Source organism: Myripristis murdjan, chromosome 15, assembly GCF_902150065.1.
Source record: "Myripristis murdjan chromosome 15, fMyrMur1.1, whole genome shotgun sequence".
Taxonomy (NCBI): Eukaryota; Metazoa; Chordata; class Actinopteri; order Holocentriformes; family Holocentridae; genus Myripristis; species Myripristis murdjan.
The window spans coordinates 10,711,191-10,728,399 of NC_043994.1; the positions used below are offsets into that span (position 1 = coordinate 10,711,191).

The 17,209-nt window shown below is 41.5% G+C and overlaps 1 protein-coding gene across 2 annotated transcripts in view; it reads right to left on the reverse strand.

Annotated features, from left to right (window-relative positions):
- Positions 1-15,004, reverse strand: part of abch1 (ATP-binding cassette, sub-family H, member 1) — a 30,371-nt gene extending 15,367 nt beyond the window's left edge. Inside the window, exons 1-8 of one of the 2 annotated variants that reach the window (XM_030070630.1) lie at positions 14,855-15,004; positions 12,548-12,696; positions 8,527-8,686; positions 7,230-7,384; positions 4,805-4,912; positions 3,926-4,019; positions 438-512; positions 73-241 (exon numbers count right to left, since the gene is read on the reverse strand). In XM_030070630.1, coding sequence (XP_029926490.1) covers positions 73-241; positions 438-512; positions 3,926-4,019; positions 4,805-4,912; positions 7,230-7,384; positions 8,527-8,686; positions 12,548-12,681 — 895 coding nt within the window. In that variant the 5' untranslated portion in view covers positions 12,682-12,696; positions 14,855-15,004. Of the gene's footprint in view, positions 1-72; positions 242-437; positions 513-3,925; positions 4,020-4,804; positions 4,913-7,229; positions 7,385-8,526; positions 8,687-12,547; positions 12,697-14,456; positions 14,579-14,854 lie in introns of those variants that run through there. The other variant, XM_030070631.1, reaches the window with a different exon arrangement.
- Positions 15,005-17,209: the final 2,205 nt, after the last annotated feature.

The following is a 17,209-nucleotide window of genomic DNA, read 5'->3' on the forward strand; positions in this document are numbered from 1 at the left end:
TTTTCAAAATATGCCAAAAATGAAAATCACAGCTAAGATATGCACCTGTAAACACCTCTTTTAGAGAATTACCTGAATATTTGGGTATTTCGTCTGTAGACTCTAGTCCAACTCCAAGAATTGGCCGACTCTCGTCCCGCCCGCTCTCAAACGATTGGCTGTCCTCTAGGACCCTGCTCTGCGGAGTTGAGCCCACCTGGTCTGACGTCTCACACAGCTGCAGGAAGGCATGCTCCAGGGTCTGGAACAGAAATGAGTATGAGACAATATAGATCAAGTGGCTGTCAACTGCAATACTCTCTAATTGCTACTGGTGCTTGCATCCACCGTGCATAATTGCCAACAACTACAAGCATCAACTTTTGGACTTTTAGGAATTGCATCCCCAGCACCCCTGGGTGTCTGTACAGCCTGTGGTGTTGTGAACCAGTACTCACTGATGCACTGTGCTGCTTCATCACTGCTTCTGGAGGCCCTTCTGCCAGCAGGCGGCCATTTCGCATGAGACCAACCTGCAGAGAGAGGACAGGTGTATTGGAGGAATTATTCGTTTAATGAAATCAGAATAGTAATCCAAGGGACACTTTTTACGTTACAACAAGCCTCTCTTGCTTTAACTTTTGCCTGCACTTATGGTCCATAAAACAGCGTGTTTAGTGGTGTGATGTCTTTTTTCTTGGATTTTCTGTTGATGGACTTAGTTTCTGTAGATGTTGCTGTTTTCTTTGTCTGCTCCGACATGGTGGCGACCACAGCTCATGCTAACTGCCTGATTCTTCTATTTATTCCACACATATCTGTTTGAAAGATGCTTCTGTCAGAAATATAAGAATTAGCATTACTTCCTGTGCACTAGAGATTTCATTATTTCCTGTGCACTAGAGATTTTCATGAACTGGCTTTAGGTTGAATCACTACTATGTTACATCAATCAGTGATAGAGAATAGGAAACAAATTTATTTTTTATAAATACCGCAGGTAATTACTTGAATTCTGCATGGTTAGTCCTGCATCAAATAGTAGTAAATACCAGTAAATGTTACCTTTTGTTTTAATCTCTTTGAAGTGTCACAAATGTTTTTTTTTTTTTTTTAACCACATTAGGACATTCGAGAAATGGCAAGATTCAAAATGTAGAAAAGCACCTTGAACTAGTTTCTGTAACTTGTACTGTCTTATCTGGCAAACCTACCCAGTCCAGCTCTGATGTGGGTCACACAAACCATAAAAGCTGTTTGCAGACACTATGTGACCCAGGACTGTATGGTGTAATAGACTCAAAGAGTGAAACCTGACAGAACAACAAAAGGGCAGGTTGACCTGACCTAGCAACATTATTCCTTGGAGATGAAGTGATGCATTGTTGGGCCATGCGCTACTCTGCTTGACGCAGTTACAGCAAGTTGGCGTTGTAATTATCACAAAGGCAGTTAAAGAATTTACCTAGGAATTCTTTGGATGTTAGCTAGCTGAGCTGTAAGACAGTGTTTTAGTGTCTGGCTCTGCTTGGCCGCAGCATCAATGTCAGGGCAAAATAACACAGAGTCTTTAGGTAATGCCTTGAGTAAAATCTGGGGTTATGGGGTTATAGAAGCAATAGTCTACTTAGCCCTATTATGACTGCTGACAAACACAACCGCACACAGAGTGAGTCACAGAGGTGTGCGATCTCTTGACATGGTAGAGGGTTATTACAGACCTCTCTAGAAAACACAGAGTAAGCACAACATGTACACACTGAGCTTCCACCAATTACTGCATGTTGGTAACAATACAAATACTTCTAGATTGAAGTCTCAAATATATTTTGTTAAATTAATTTCAATATGGTGAAAACTGACCGGGCCAAAAAAGTCTTTTGTGTTTACCCCCTAATCGTATCCTTCTCAAAGCGGAAAAGCCTCTGAAATAACACAAAGGCCATCATGGGACACTAAACCTCTCCAATGAACTTATGAAATTACTCTAGGCTTAGCAAGCTCCTTAAGACAGGGTGACACACTGCACTTCATCTGTGGTCTACAAAATTCCCTGATAGAGCAGACCTTAATTAACATCTAAATAACAAAGACAATCAAGTATAAGTGAAGGCTTTAGGAGACTGGCTGGTATCCATTATGTAATCAAAGGCCAAATTTAGCCCGATATATCATGTATCAGTCTAACTCATTTGCAAGTGATACACACATCTCATAGAAATGTAAGCTTTGTTTATAAGTAACAGGAGCACTTGGTGGTTGTGATAGTGCTGACTTTATTCACTCAGCTGCACAGCTACTGACGTTTCAGCAGGTAACTATCAAAACTGTCATAACCTGTCAGCAAAGCTTACAGTTTTATGAACATTGCTAGTCTCTCATACGTTAGTGCACGCCTCCCTGACTCATTAAGTCTAGTGCACACATATTCATGCACATATGCACAAACAGTGAGTAGTGGAAGATGACCCAGGAGAGGGGAGGGGGATGTGGTCCAGGAAGCTGGGGGAGATACGGGGTATTTCTTCTCAGCCATGTGATTATGCTATCATATAAAAACTGCAAGAAAAGAGAAGTGAGATCTCAGCCTGTTGGCATCTCAGATAGCTGTGCTTATGTCTGCCTCAATGCAGCAGCTTTCCTTACATTCTTTACAAAAGAAGAGAGAGAAGAAGAGGCCAAATAATCTCAAAAAAGTGACTTATGGTAGCATCCTGTAATTGAAGGCTTACCAGGGTCTTTGAACGGGTGCACCTTTATTTTTAAACAAATGCTTCTCCTGACCTTCAACGAAACCAGACACTTGTCATTCCTCAGCCACATGATCTAAAGTTACTTTCTTTTTCTTTCCTCTCTTCCCTAAAAAAAAGTCCTGTACAGATTCACACTTTAGAGAACCTCTATGTCCAACAGTGTGCACAGCTCATCTCTCTGTGCATCTATTAAACTTCTGTTTGATTCATCAACCAAGGATCTCTGAGAGGTTCGCCAACCATCTGAGTCAGCCTAATCTACAAACTAAGCACCTTAGTCCTGACATCAATCATCAGTAGTTAGTACAAGTCTATATAGACTTTATGGACTTTGCACAAAGAAGATTACTGCTGAAAGAACATGAACTTTGCAGGAATGATTGGATTTAGACTAAGCCAGCTACCAGGCTGACCAGTAGGGAGGGCTACATGATGTTAAATGCACATATGCAGGGTGATACATGTGGTCTCCAGGCTGTAGAGTATCATTCCTAATCCCTTTGTACTCTGTGTGAAGTCCTGTTGTCCTTGTGCAGTGAATATTGGCTATAACACCTTCTGTGTGTGTATTTATTCAAATGCATATGTGCATTGCTTTTTCTGCTGTGTCTCTTTAAACTGATATTAAACTGATTACACTAACTGCACGCGAGGGTCCAACATGAGCAAAATCTAACTTTTGTGCAGACCTAATACATTCCGCCATGATTGGATGGTAAAAGCTACTTTGAAAGGACAGGTGCTGCTGCACTGTCACCAAAACCATACTCAAGCACACTGACTGCACTCAAATCAATGTGACTCTAAACTAAGGTGAAAAATTATAATGCAAAAAATTGTTGAAGTGATAATCAAAAATGAAATCAGCATTCAATCAGCAAGGGCATCCACAGAAACTCCACGGTAAGATTCCCCGCTCTTTTTCTCTCTAACTCAATTTGAGCCTTTGTCTAAACTGTCAAAACTAATATTGAATACTCTTTTCCTAACATGGTGACACAGACGAAGCATCAAAGGGCCCATTGTTCCTGTATGAGGGGGCCATAGCTGCCCGCTCACAAAAACTAATAAGGATGGGGGTGCACTGTTCTATTAATTTCCTCTCTGTCAGTGGCTTTATGGTGGTCTGTGTTTCTGTGTGTGCAGTTATACACAGCCCACCTTGTGTGTGCATGTATGTATGCATATCTCACCACATTGGCTTGTCTGGCCTCCTCTATGTAATGCGTGGTGATGATGACAGAGACTTTTCCTGTCTTCACAATCTCGACCAGATGCTGCCAGATCCTAGAAAAAAAAAAAAGGAAATGACACCAAAAGCTGAAACAAATTACACAACTCTTGACCCCCTTACTCACTGAGATTACCACACAGCAGGCAGAGGGAGCTTAGCTTTGCCAAGAACCATTAGCTTGCTAACTTGCTGGTTTGTCAAAGCTTTTGTGGTGCAATTACACAATGGGATTGGAGCACAGCACTCTCAAAAATGTGTTTCTGACTTGTTCTGGAAATTAGCTAGGAGGTTAGCTAGCTTACTAGCTACTTAGCTGCTACCTGGCTAGGTTCTGGTAGTAAATGGTTCACATACAGGATATTAGCAGAAAATGTGAAGCTACAATATATTCCTCTTTAATTTTGAGACTAGTTTGTTTCCAACACACTTTTCAGAAGATAATTTGTGAAATGATGACGTTTGTCCAACAGGCCTTTTTCACAGCAACCATTTTGACATGAAATAGCAGGGTAAACACGGGTGTTACCAATGATATTAATGAAGTTTCAGTTCCATTCAGGTCTAACAGAGCCAGGGTCCTGCTGTTGTTCATGCAGGCTCACTGGAAAGACTCCGCCTCCTTGAAATGGAGCTGAAACTTAATTAATGTCATTAGTAACACCTGAGTTTACCCTGCTATTTCATGTCAAAACGGCTGCTGTGAAGACGGCCTTTTCCTGATGTTTTTGGATGTGCTTCTTGGTGTCAAACATAAGAATGAAGCTGCTTTTTCAAGTGGTGAATTGTGAAAGCGTTAGTGTTTGTGTGTGTGTGTGTGTGTGTGTGTGTGTGTGCATACTTAGCCCTGAGCACAGGGTCCACTCCAACTGTTGGCTCATCCAAAATGAGTAGCTCTGGATTTTGAAGCAGAGCTGCACCGAGTGACACCCTCCGTCTCTGACCCCCACTAGAGGGAGAGCGAGAGAGAAACAGATCGTGAGAAAGGTAAAAGAAAACGCAAGAAAGCAAGAGTCAGCCTTCAGGTCACAGGGCTGAATCTCCCACGTTAGTAATTGTCTAAACTAATCCTCCTCGGTAGGTAGCGGGAGCCGAGAGTAACAGCAACAAAACCTGCAAGACAAACCTGCCTGACAACACTGAGAAAAACAAGTCTTGAGCAAGGGACAACTGGAGGAAAGGGCATTCTAATTTGACAACATAAATATTTCTGACTGTATCTCAAAAGTTGATCACATTACTGCAAGCAGGTCAATGTTATGATTTATTGAAGATGAAAGCAAAGGGACTGACAGGCAGAGAGAGAGAAAGAGAGAGGGAACAGAAAGAGACAGTGCGTCGCTGAGGCACATGGTGTGCTTATTCATAGCACAAATATTTTTCACATTATGAATGGTAAACACCATGTAGGATAACTGGCTTAGACTCTTATTACTGCATTAATAAGAGTATGATAAAATTATGATAAATAAGATAAGAGTATGATAAGATAAGAAATGACGAGTTGTAAAATTGGTTAGAAAGGGGATCATTACATCCAACTAACAAGGGATCAATTAAGGATGCACTCACAAGCTGCAGTCACCCTCATCCAAGCTTAAAGGGACATTCTTTGACTTATATCAACTTCCACAGGTGACTGAGGAATTACAACATCAACAAGTCTCGAGCACACCTTACAGGCATAAATAATGGATATAAGTAAGTAAGCTGCTTTCTACTTTTATTTGGGAGAGGGGTGGACGGTGGGCAGCGTCATGTGACAAGCAGTGGCATCTGATTTCCAATAATGTTCCTACATACTGTATGTCCCCTGTTCTCTGGGGATCGGGTAAAGCCTGGTAGAGTCACCCATATTCTTCTGAGTGTCCAAGAACTGCCACTGATGGTTAGAGACGGAAAGGGGCTGCGGCTCAATTTCAATTAATTTATTTAAATTAAAAGTGCCACATGTATTATTTTTGCAGTAAAATTATCATACAGAAACATGATCAAAACTAAGACAACTGGCGGCCTCTGCCGGGCTCTGAACTGTTTTGCATTGTCTGATATGAGCTAATCGGATGGAAATCAGTTGTATTGCTTTACGGCACAAAACAGGAAACAGGAAAAGAGGCAGTTCTTCTGGTGCTCATGGACATAAAGCTTTCAAAGTTTCTGTCAATGGCAGATGGTGGATGGAGTAAAAGACTGACAAAAAAAAAAAAAAAAAACTTTCAACATTTTCATTATCTAGTACAGCCTAATAAATACTGACGGAGCAGGAATGGTAAGAAGCCACATCATATGCAGCATGAATTCAGTTTATTGGAAATGTGGTTTTAAATTTTGTCCGTAATCGTTATGCTAATTCAATTAATTTAGCAAGCATATATCAATGTCTAAAAATGCTATACATAGCACCTTTAAAAATGTCCACTGATATTGCAAGTGACATAGTGATACATAAAAGCCTTCATTCCACATTTTCCTTATAGTCTGGTTATGAGAACCTCTTTGTAGGCTACCGCTTCAAGAAAGTAGATGAACACCAATGTCCTGAATCGAATTGAAAGTAAGTAAGTAACAGTAATAAAAGCAGCATTTTGAACCAAAACACGCAGTATTTTCCTGCAGACTTAAAATAATTCCTTGACTGATATGCCGCCTTCAGGGCTAACGGTGACAAAAAAATGTCTTGTAGCTCTGACACTGAAATGCATGCAAGAAAAACAAAACAATGGCTAGAATTTCTGGCATAGCCGACGTGACATTTGCAACAGCTGGTAACAAACAAGACTCTGTCTGCCTCTCTTGCACACTTTGGCTTGTCCCCTTATCAGCCAAATTCATATTCAAATTCATGTTATCAACACTGGGTCTCTGTACTAGGAAGTGTGAGTGTGTGTGTGTGTGTGTGTGAGTGTGTGTGTGTGTGTGTGTGTGTGTGTGTGTGCAGTAATTAAGGCGACAAAGTCCAAAGACACCACGCCGCAGTTTGAATTACTTTATGAGCTGTATCAAGGGATTATGGCCTCAATTCAGCACTGATGGCTACATACTGAACCTTATGTCTATGTGGCTCAGTCAGCCATGGGAAAGAAAAATGACCAACTGGGTATATTTTTGTTAAATCAGGAAATTAGTTTGGTTGGACCATTTAGTAACTTGCAAAATGTCAACATGAAAGACAATGGTGATCACACTGTGTATCGTGATCCTCAGCACAGTTCTAAATCACTCAAAATGTCACTTTTATGTTTGGACGTTTGGTGCACCTGCCTCACCTGAGATTTCGGACCAGGCTGTGCTTCTGAGGTAGATCCAGGAAGTCGATGAGGAAGTTCATGCGCGCCTGGGTGTCCTTTGACGTCAGGCCATGGATACGGCCGAAGAAGGTCAGGGTGTCGCTGATGGTGAACTCGTTGTATAACGCCAGATCCTGTGCAACACAGAGCCAACAACGTTTCTCTTAACTGTGTTGAAATACACAAAGTGCCGTGAATGAGGCGGAAAGTTTTATTCCATTTCAATAGAAATACATTTGATGAACTGTTATGCAGTGTCAAGGATCTCAGGGGTCACTGTTATCCCTTCGCATTACTGTGTCTAAAAGGTTAAAATTACTATTGTGTGATGTGTTTTTCATCCTTTTAATGATAAAATGACTGAAAAATTTTAGAAATTTACAGAGTCATCACATTGGAAAATCACACAAAACATAAAAAACAAGATAAAATAAAATAAAATAAAATAAAATAAATCAAATTTAGCCTCCAGCACAGCACAGGTCAGGATGACCGCAGCTGCATATGAAAATATTTCAGCCAATGATAAGCACACTTAAGCAATAAATAAGATAAGACAGACAATTTTACCTTTACACGCTACAAGCTGTTGGTGGTAGATTAGGGCACAGATTTCTACAGACAGTTCATCATAACCAGTTGGGACATGAAGTGCCATGAAGGGCAATGAAGGCAGGATTTGGAATCCAGTAATAGTTGAGAATAAAAGCTAAAAAATACTAATGCAATTCATGCAACATTTCTCTGCACTGCAGCATCAGCACACAGTAATTATGCCGAGGGCGCCACAGCTGCACATCAGCTGCACCCTGGGATCAGGTGGGGTGTCACGTTACAGCTTTACTCCTCTCCTGGTCGCACACCACTTCCTCCTGGAGGAAGGCATCACATTCAGCCATCCAAATGTGACGCCCGGTGTGAAATGCTGTGTTCACGTCATATCAGATTTACTTTTAAAAACCCTTCACAGCCTCCTACAGTGGCATTTTACAAACAGGAAAACGGAACTTTGCTCCCATTTGGCGTCACCAATTGAGCAAGTGTATCAACGTAAGAGGTAAACAATGCAGCAGCAATGCAACTTTTAAGGTTATTTTCACAGCAACACATTCAAGACCACTGTTGTCATTTATTATATATTTTAAATATATTTTGAACCAGGACATTCTGCTGACTTAAACACATGATCTCTTCCAAGGCAGTGAAATGTTATCCCAGTCTTACACTTGTCCCCATACTACATGAACACAACATCAACCACCACTGTGTTGTTTACCTGCGGCATGTAGCCCACCATCCTGCCTGGAACCTCATGACCAGGAAATGCAGGCGGCTTCCCCAGCACACTGATGTGACCCCATGAGATCTTCAGAGTTCCCACAATGCATTTCAACAGTGTTGTCTTCCCACATCCACTGGGACCCAGCAGACCATAACTGAAAAAAAAAAGAGTTAAAAACAGTTTAGGTGAAACTAGAAGGCACAAGAGGACAAACCTGCAAAGCTGCAGCCTCGGTAACATTTGATGCTTGTTTTTCAATTTTTCCTTCCATGTTGGATTTTTAGAGAAAATTGCATGTGGGTGCCATGCTGTCTAGAAGCTGACTTGGATGTCTCAGAAGTACGATGTCCAGTACAATAATCAACCAGCGGCAGAAATCACAGATCAAAATCAGCACCAAAATCTAATCAACTGATCTTTGGGCCGATGACTATCTGTCCACCAAATTTCACACACTCTCTTTTATGACGTTTTGAGATAACATACAAACATTCAGACAGATTGACACACAGTAACTTCCTCTGCTATGACTGGCAGAGGTAATAAAAATATAAATGAGATATAAAAAAAAAATTATAAATTCTATCTGGGACCTTTTGACAACCATAAAAGATGAATGATCTTTTCAAACCTTATTATATTAAGAGTGGCTTACATACATTTGAAGTGAATGTTTTTCTCCTCTTACAAATTCAGGTGTTACAGTGTTAGCAACACATGGCTCAGCCTCCTCAGTCATCAAGTGAGCAAACTGAATGGAAACTAGTGGGCCGTGTTACAGAAACTGAAGCCTCCGTGGGCCTACAGGCAGCCAAGCAAGAAGCTTCAAAGATACTCTATCTCTGTACAGTTTTTAACTTTTCATAATGAATAAGACAGGAGAACAAGGCCCTATCTTTAACATCAGAGGCCAAGACGCTTTATACTTTCCTATCTCGTCATCAAAACACCCTATCTGTATTTTCAGCACAGCACATAGATAGGCAATGACAATGTAAGTACTTAGAGATAACCAGATGGTAGATAAATCCCAAAGTAAGTATGTTTCAGAGCCTATCTAACAAAACTGTATGCCAGCAAAAGGACCTGAGGTTAGTCTGCACAAGTTGTAAAAGCCCGTTATATGAAATGAAATGACTATAGTTGATGATATCCCAGGAGGTAGCCTATGATATTCATGAAATTATTTTTTTGTATTCTTGGTTTTTCTAAAGCCGTTGTTGGTGCAATCATATAAAAGGGACATCGCTCTCTTAATGGGACCTTTGCATTCAAAAAAAGAATCTCAATGTGGTGTATTAATATAGATATAGATATACTATATCAGAGCCATGTGGTTACTGCAAATCAATCAGCAGCCCTCTGGCCAGTGAGCATGTGCACTAAACATAAATGGATGGTATTCTGAGAGCAGACGTTTTTGACAAAGCGGGAGGAGCAGGAGGAAGTCAAGCCGGTTTTGAAGGAAGCTGCAGAATAAATTCATACCAAAGTGTGATCCGCTTTCAACAGAAAAATGCTTAGCAGAGTATGAACCATGTGAATTGTGTTCTTTTTAAAGGTTATCTTAGCCTTTCTGTAAATGGCAAAGCAAGGACATGAACAAACATTTGAGGGAGTTAGACTCATGGAAAAACAGAGAAGTCATAACAACCAAAATCCAGCCACTTTACTAAATATATACTAAGAATATATTTTAGCAGCAAGTGTGATTGGAATCATCCATCACCATGCTGCAAAATTATCACTGTATTTTTCATAGGGCTTCAAACTATTTCTGGTTTAACCTTATAATTGAGGTAAAATTCACAAAGAAATATCAGTATGGTAGGTAATTTTAACACACTTTACATTCATACCTTACGGCTGGTCTCTTTCAACATTGGTGATCTTCAAACTGAAGTTTTTATTTGTCTGGTGTACTCATCCTAAGTTGATCTGCATTCAAGCAGTAGCCAAACACAGTAAAGCACCTGGCAGCTGTCACTTGGACTCTTCCCCTCTTAAGTTTTAGTTTTCTTTCCCAAACTTCCTCATCTTTTTTTCAAGTCACCACAAGCTATTTACTAGGTTCAGAGCCAGGGCTGATTGATATGGTAAAGACTCACTGATTTTACTAGGAACAACTTTGCATTATAATTTTTATTTTCAAATAAAAATCTATTAAATGATGATAGTGTTTTTTTCTGGGCTCTGTACCAAACAATTATGTTTGGAAAATACAATTTGTAGGCCAGAGTGTCTCTGTAGCACCATAGCACTTTATTTACAACAATGTTTTGTCACACATGTTACTTTCGCTCCTGTGATTTGAATATCGAACTTGTCCTTATTGTGATTTCAATAATATTTCGATCAACTGTTCAACCCTAGCCTATAGGAGCTTGACAACAGTGATTGGGTAAGGTGCTCTTGTGCGTTATTCCCCTTTGAATCAAGCTGTGCATCAGTGCAGCAACACTGCAGGCAGGTGACAGAGATGCATTGCAAAGGACCACAAACATCCGTGGGAAAAACAGAGGGTGTGCAGTCACGACTAAATTCTTCTGAAATTCCAGACAGCAGTGAGGGAACACTCCATGAAAAACATGAGTTTACTCTTCAGCCATTCAGATGAAGAAATTTAGATCCAAGGAAAGTGCACCTTACTGAAACATCATTTCTGGGTAATGAAGTCCAGAGCTGCCTGCAACTTTTCTACAAATTTGATCTACTGAAGACAAACCTGACAGTCTTGAAAAGAAATGGAGACTCTAACAACTGATCAGCCAGTGAATACATGACAAAGGACAGGATGAATAGACTGGTTCCAACCAGGTCTTGACCTCACCCAAGAATGCCAGCCACATTTGCATGTTGAGCACATGCTTGCAAAAGGAAAACAAGTCCACGGAGTAAGTAAACAGATAGATTCATGTGGTATCATCGTCATTATCACATTTTCTTTTGCTTTGTTCAAGCTGCCTGGCCTCTTGGATTGCTGCCCAGTTCCCTATCAATATCCTTCCTCTCACAAGCCATTATAAAGAATCTGTTCTTGAATGATCTGCCAGGTTAAAGGGAAGTTTATATAAAAGAAAAACTGGACCAGCCTGCACCTGGCTGAATGTCAGCCTCTGATAGTAAGTCTATGTATATTTGTAAAGCAAGGGTCAGACATTTCACACAATTTCTATAATGCAAGGGACGAACACACATTGTGATTTCTAGAGCTGGTTGCCCCCAAGGCATACATCAGCAATCAAAAGAGACTGGCCTACAGAGCAAAAACTAAAAATCACCATGAAATACACGCTTGCCTAAAGATAAAAAAATGAAATAAAAAAAACGTGTTTTTGCCCCGACTTGTTTTCCCCCGATGAAGACTATATGGTCAAAATGTGCAGGCATGTAGCCCAGGCCTTTTGAGGCTTTGGCAAAAAAAAGTGTGCCTTGCCTCTAACAAACAAACACAAACCAACTTCTCTTGTGAGATGCCCTAAGAGCATCACTCTAAACCTGAAAAGTGAAGCACCGCTCCTCGGACAACTCACAGGCATAACCTCTTCTAAATAAAGTATTTAAGGGTGGGAAAAAAATATTGAAAAACTGATATATTGCTATACTTCCTCTTCTGATTTATTATTAATACACTTTGGCTTAATTTGCAAAGATAAATATTTGAGTTCCTTCCTCAGTTACAGATAATCAGCTGTGATACACAGCTGATTATCTTAGCGCAGAATTGTATGTATCGTGATACCATCATTATTGTGGGTTAAATATTGTGATAGTATGGTATCGCCACTCACCCAGTGATTCCCATCCATAGTATTAACCATGGAGCAGATAATATAGTGTTATGTTTGGGTATTGGAGCTTTACTCATTTGTTCAATCTAGGTTTTTATTTTTCATATTCAATGCATAAACACAGCACACACACAGATGCTTTATTCATTTGCAGGGATAAAATAGTTGAAGGAGTGTAAAACATTACTATAATCACAGTAACAATTACGCTGGGGTCCACTCACATGTGTCCCTGTGGCACAGTCAGGTTGAGGTTGCTGAGGACCTTCAGCTTGCCGTAGGACCGGCACACGTCTCGACACCGGATCGCCAGTCCCTCCGGTTCTGGGCACGGAGGAGCCTCTAAATCAGCCTTCATGTTTCCCTGCTTCAACTGCAAGAGAGGGACATCCTTCTGATCAGCTGACATGTGAATAACACCTTGAATAATATGACCTCACACACATGCCTGCTGAGAGAGAACGCTATGCAACTGTGATACACCTGTACGGTCTCATGCAGAGGTAAGTACATGATGTCACATACCTGATAATTACACAAGTAGGATTTTGGAAACAATATACAGCCTACCTGTTATGTTAGATAATACTACGACAGTTACTGTAGGCACTGACACTTCAATAACTTAGGTTCAGGTCATGTCCTTGAAGATAATGCAGGTCCTGAGCTGAGCCTAAAAGCATCATCACTAATTTATTTGCCGCTTCTGTTTCTCTATAAATTGCATTTGCATTCTTCACTATGTGGAGCACTCTACAGTAGACACCAATTCACTATTCAGTATTCAGTGGCTTGGTGTACGCAAGCAGCATAATCAAGCACCTCACCATGCAAAGCTAAAAACGCATGTGCAAACATTTCAATGGCAATTACATAATAAGATTTAGGCACTCCTGTCTGGGATAAAAACTTTGGTCTTGCTGAAAAAAAAAAAAAAAAGTCCCTCTGGAACGTGTCCCTTCTGCCCCCCACACTTTATTCCACCTGTAAATTGTTATGGTTAGTCAAATCACCAAATAGTTTTAGTTACTGCATTGTTCATCCCTGTTGCATTTTCTTGGGCTGCGTTCAGGTGCCTGTCACAAGCTACTGAAACCTTTGAAAGCTGAGAAAATTGACTTGATTTCTTTCAGTAACATGGGTAAAAGGCGACAAGTAAATCAGCACAAAGTGAGCCCCAAAAAATAAAATAAAATAAAATAAAATAAAATAAAATAAAATAACGATACAGATAATTGCCACAAATGCACAAGTAAAAATTGGTTAAAAAATGAAAAACAAAAAGAAATAAAATTAATTTGTAAGAGGGTGCAGTAAAATCTTTCAAAAAAAAAAAAAAAAAAAAAAAAAAAAAGCTCCTTGGTTCTTGGTTTCACAGGGCTGACCTGTTGATTTTTTTCCCCTGAATATTTTTCGCTTCTGAAATGACGGCATGAGTCACTGTAATTGAGTTTAATTTCTGTACAGAGCTTGGCGTGGTGCACCACAAATCTGAAAGACAGCGTGCTCCATTCTGCTTAGTAAACCGGTCACCCACCCAGCCGCTCAGGCGCTGCTGAGAGGAGGCGACATTAGCCTTGTTCAAGAATCCAACTGAAGAGACAAACTTGTTTCTCCATCTGTCCCCCAAAACCTTGATGAATACAAATTTCTGTCAAATTCACATGTCAGCAGCAGTTTGTCTCAAGCTCTCATATTCCTGGCAGTCTGTGTACATCTTGCCAAGCATCAGCAGCCAAATATCTGGGTCGTAAAACAATCATTTGCCCAGTAATCTCTAATCCCATGATTCTTTCACAGGTTTCCCCTGATCTCCATCTCCTCTTAATCCAACATCTCTCATCTCCCAGTGCAGAGATTAGTCGGAATGCATCGTGTAATCTGCCACATGTGGTTATAGCCTCACCTTTGACACTGTAGCCTACATCTGCAATGACATATGATCACCAAAACACGCCACGATATATTCTCTATGAATTAGCCTGCTGTGACTGACTGCACACTACAGGTTGTGACAATTTTAGACAACAATATTATCTGTGCTGCCTCTAACCGATCAACCACTTCAATCAAATGTGATGATGATCAGATTTTCCTTCTAATGAAAAGAACTTGATGAGAGCAAACACTCACCTGGACAGATGAATCAAACAACAGGGAGAGAGTGGAGAGAGAAAGGGATGGAGAGCAGCTGCTCCGACGCCTGTGTGTATGTGTGTGTGAAGTGTGTGAAAGCAAGGTCTAATCCGCGCGTGAAACATCAGCTGACAAAACCACTTCATAAGTGTAGGTGCAAAGTGGAAGAACTGGTTGGGTCCCCGATGGTGGATTCCCCCCTCAAGAATCCACCTGTCGGCACCGTCTGCACACCTGACCCGCCCATTCTGCTGCACAGCCTCGGTGTTCAACATATGACCCTCGTCTTTGGCCTAGAAACATATATATTTTGGGGAAATCACTAGATTGCGCCCCAGCGGGCTCCTATGAGTCGACAGTTTCCCCTGCAGAAATAACAGCTCACATGAAGCAACCTGCTCCTTTCTTTCATATCCTGCTGAGAAAGAATTCCTGCCTCGCCTGCCAAGTGGCGAACTTGCGTCACCACCAATTCCTCCTAGAATAAAAACAGAATAAAAGGCTTGACAGGCGCACTCCGGATTCTATTCAGCAGCCAAACCAAGCGAGTGGCACGCCGTCGTGCAGAAATTGCGGAGTTTGTGGGCTATTTATAAGCTGCTCCCCGGTAGCCTACATCCACCGACCAGCTGCTACGCTCTCCCGTCTCCGCTTTCACATCGACGCGCCGCACGGTGTGTGTTCGCTGCACTGCGGTGGACTGCCAAATGCGCTTCCCCCCAACCCCCTCCCTCTCTTCCTGGTGTCAAAACGACAAGGCTCCTCATCGCCTTCCTCAAATGAAACACATCTGCATTTTGTGCCACGGCAAAAGCGATGAAACATGCCCGTCGTTCTGTTATTCAGCTGCTGCGGCTGCCGCTGCTGCGCTCGCAACCTGCAGAGCTTTTACAAAGGCCTGTCAGGATGGGGAAAGACCCATAATTTGATTGCAAAGCATTCGAAATCATCTCACCCGCTCCTCCATCTCGGTGCAGTCTGGAGGTGTGGTGGTCGCCGCATCATCCCGACCGGCAGCCTCCGCGGCCATGGCTGCAGGGAGGGCGAGGAGCCGAGCCGGCTGCCGGCTGGGCCGCTGCTGCGCTCAGTGCGGTGCTGCAGAGATGCGCCGGGACACTTTGGGTGCTGGACTCCGCCAGTCTCTTCGCTCCGGTTTGCCGGTGTGACTCTCGGGAGCAGTGATGAGCCGAGAAATTAGTTAGGATCGGCCATCCTCTCTGTTCACCTAGTTGAGTGCTTATATAGCCTATTTGGGGCAGAGGGCGCGCCTATAGCCATATAGGGCCTGCGGACCACACTAACCTGTAGCTGTGGATGGGGTTGTAGCCCTACACTGCAAAAAAAAAAAAAAAAAAAAAAAAAAAAAAAAAACGGCCATTGAAACAAGTTATTGATCTAGTAGGCTACCGAGGGCCAAAATGTATTGTTTCCCCTTGTTTTGTGAAACAGCTCCCTCGAGGGGCAAGATAATTTCTCTTGCTCACAGCTGTTGAAATTTTCTTGTCTTGTTGATGATCTTTAAAAAGCAAATAAGTAAATAAATAATAAATTAAAATAGAATGAAATAAAATAAAATAAATAAATAAGATAAATAAAAATAGCGAGCCCTAGTTGCAATAATTCGAAACGACCCCATCCCCCTGGCAAAATTTCCACTTGATTAAAAAAAAAAAAAAAAAAAGAAAGAAAGAAAAAAGAAAGAAAAAAATGAAAAAAATTGAAAAAAGATTTTCAGGAGATGGACATTTTTTGCAGTGTAATTAACTTGCGTGTAAAAGTGAGTCGAGTCAGTGAGTGATACGCCCTATCATTTAGCGGAGGGTCTAGCCTACACCCTCAGTAGCTATTGTGTACCTGTTGCTAGGGGTCTTGCCAGGTTGCATTTCCTTCTGTGATCTCCTTTATCAGCAGGTGACATAAGATGTCACATTCAGAGGCTACTTCACCATGCAAAACGCAAACGTTTCCACATATTCCACCGTTTATTTATTTTCTTAGTCAGAGTCACCCAGACAGAATTATGAACAGGTCCTGTGGAAAGTATATGGGAGTGCTTCAACATTAGGTTGCAGTACCTACAGAAAACACAGGGTGGAAGCACTAAACAAAAAGCCAGTGTTAAGCCTACTCACCAATCACTGCATTACATAATTTCAACCAGTTATATAACTTCAAAGAAGCAAGTGATCAGCAATATATAAAAAGGACACCACCACAAGCGGATTAGTTTTAGAGCAAAATGATTTTATTTACAAAAGATTGCCATAAATCAATGGGAGTCTGGAGGCGTGGGCAAACAGAACAAAAGGACTGGGGAATCTGGGCCATCTGGGTCAGACCCAGAGCTCCCCCCCTAAACTACTAAACAGGGTATACATCAAACTAACAAACAAAACCGCCAAGATTGGACAACCACACGTCAATCCTCAAAAAAGCAAAAGAAACAAAACACTGAAGTGGTCAACCGACCAGCTGCTCGCCTGGGAGGGAGAGCTCCTCCTCCACCTCCTCCAGCCTCCCCTATATAAAGATCAGAATGGGGCAGGGTTATCTGCTAATCACCAGATCCAGCACCTGAAACAAAGAGGGGGGACAAAAGAGAGGAGAGAAGAACATGGGTAGGTGGAGCGCACAATAACTGGTATCCACTGTTCCCCTACATAGCCCATTTTGCACATGTGAAGTCAGCTGTAGCACCACGGGCCTACACTGAAAGATGTACAGATGCCATGAGTGCACAGTAATCAAAG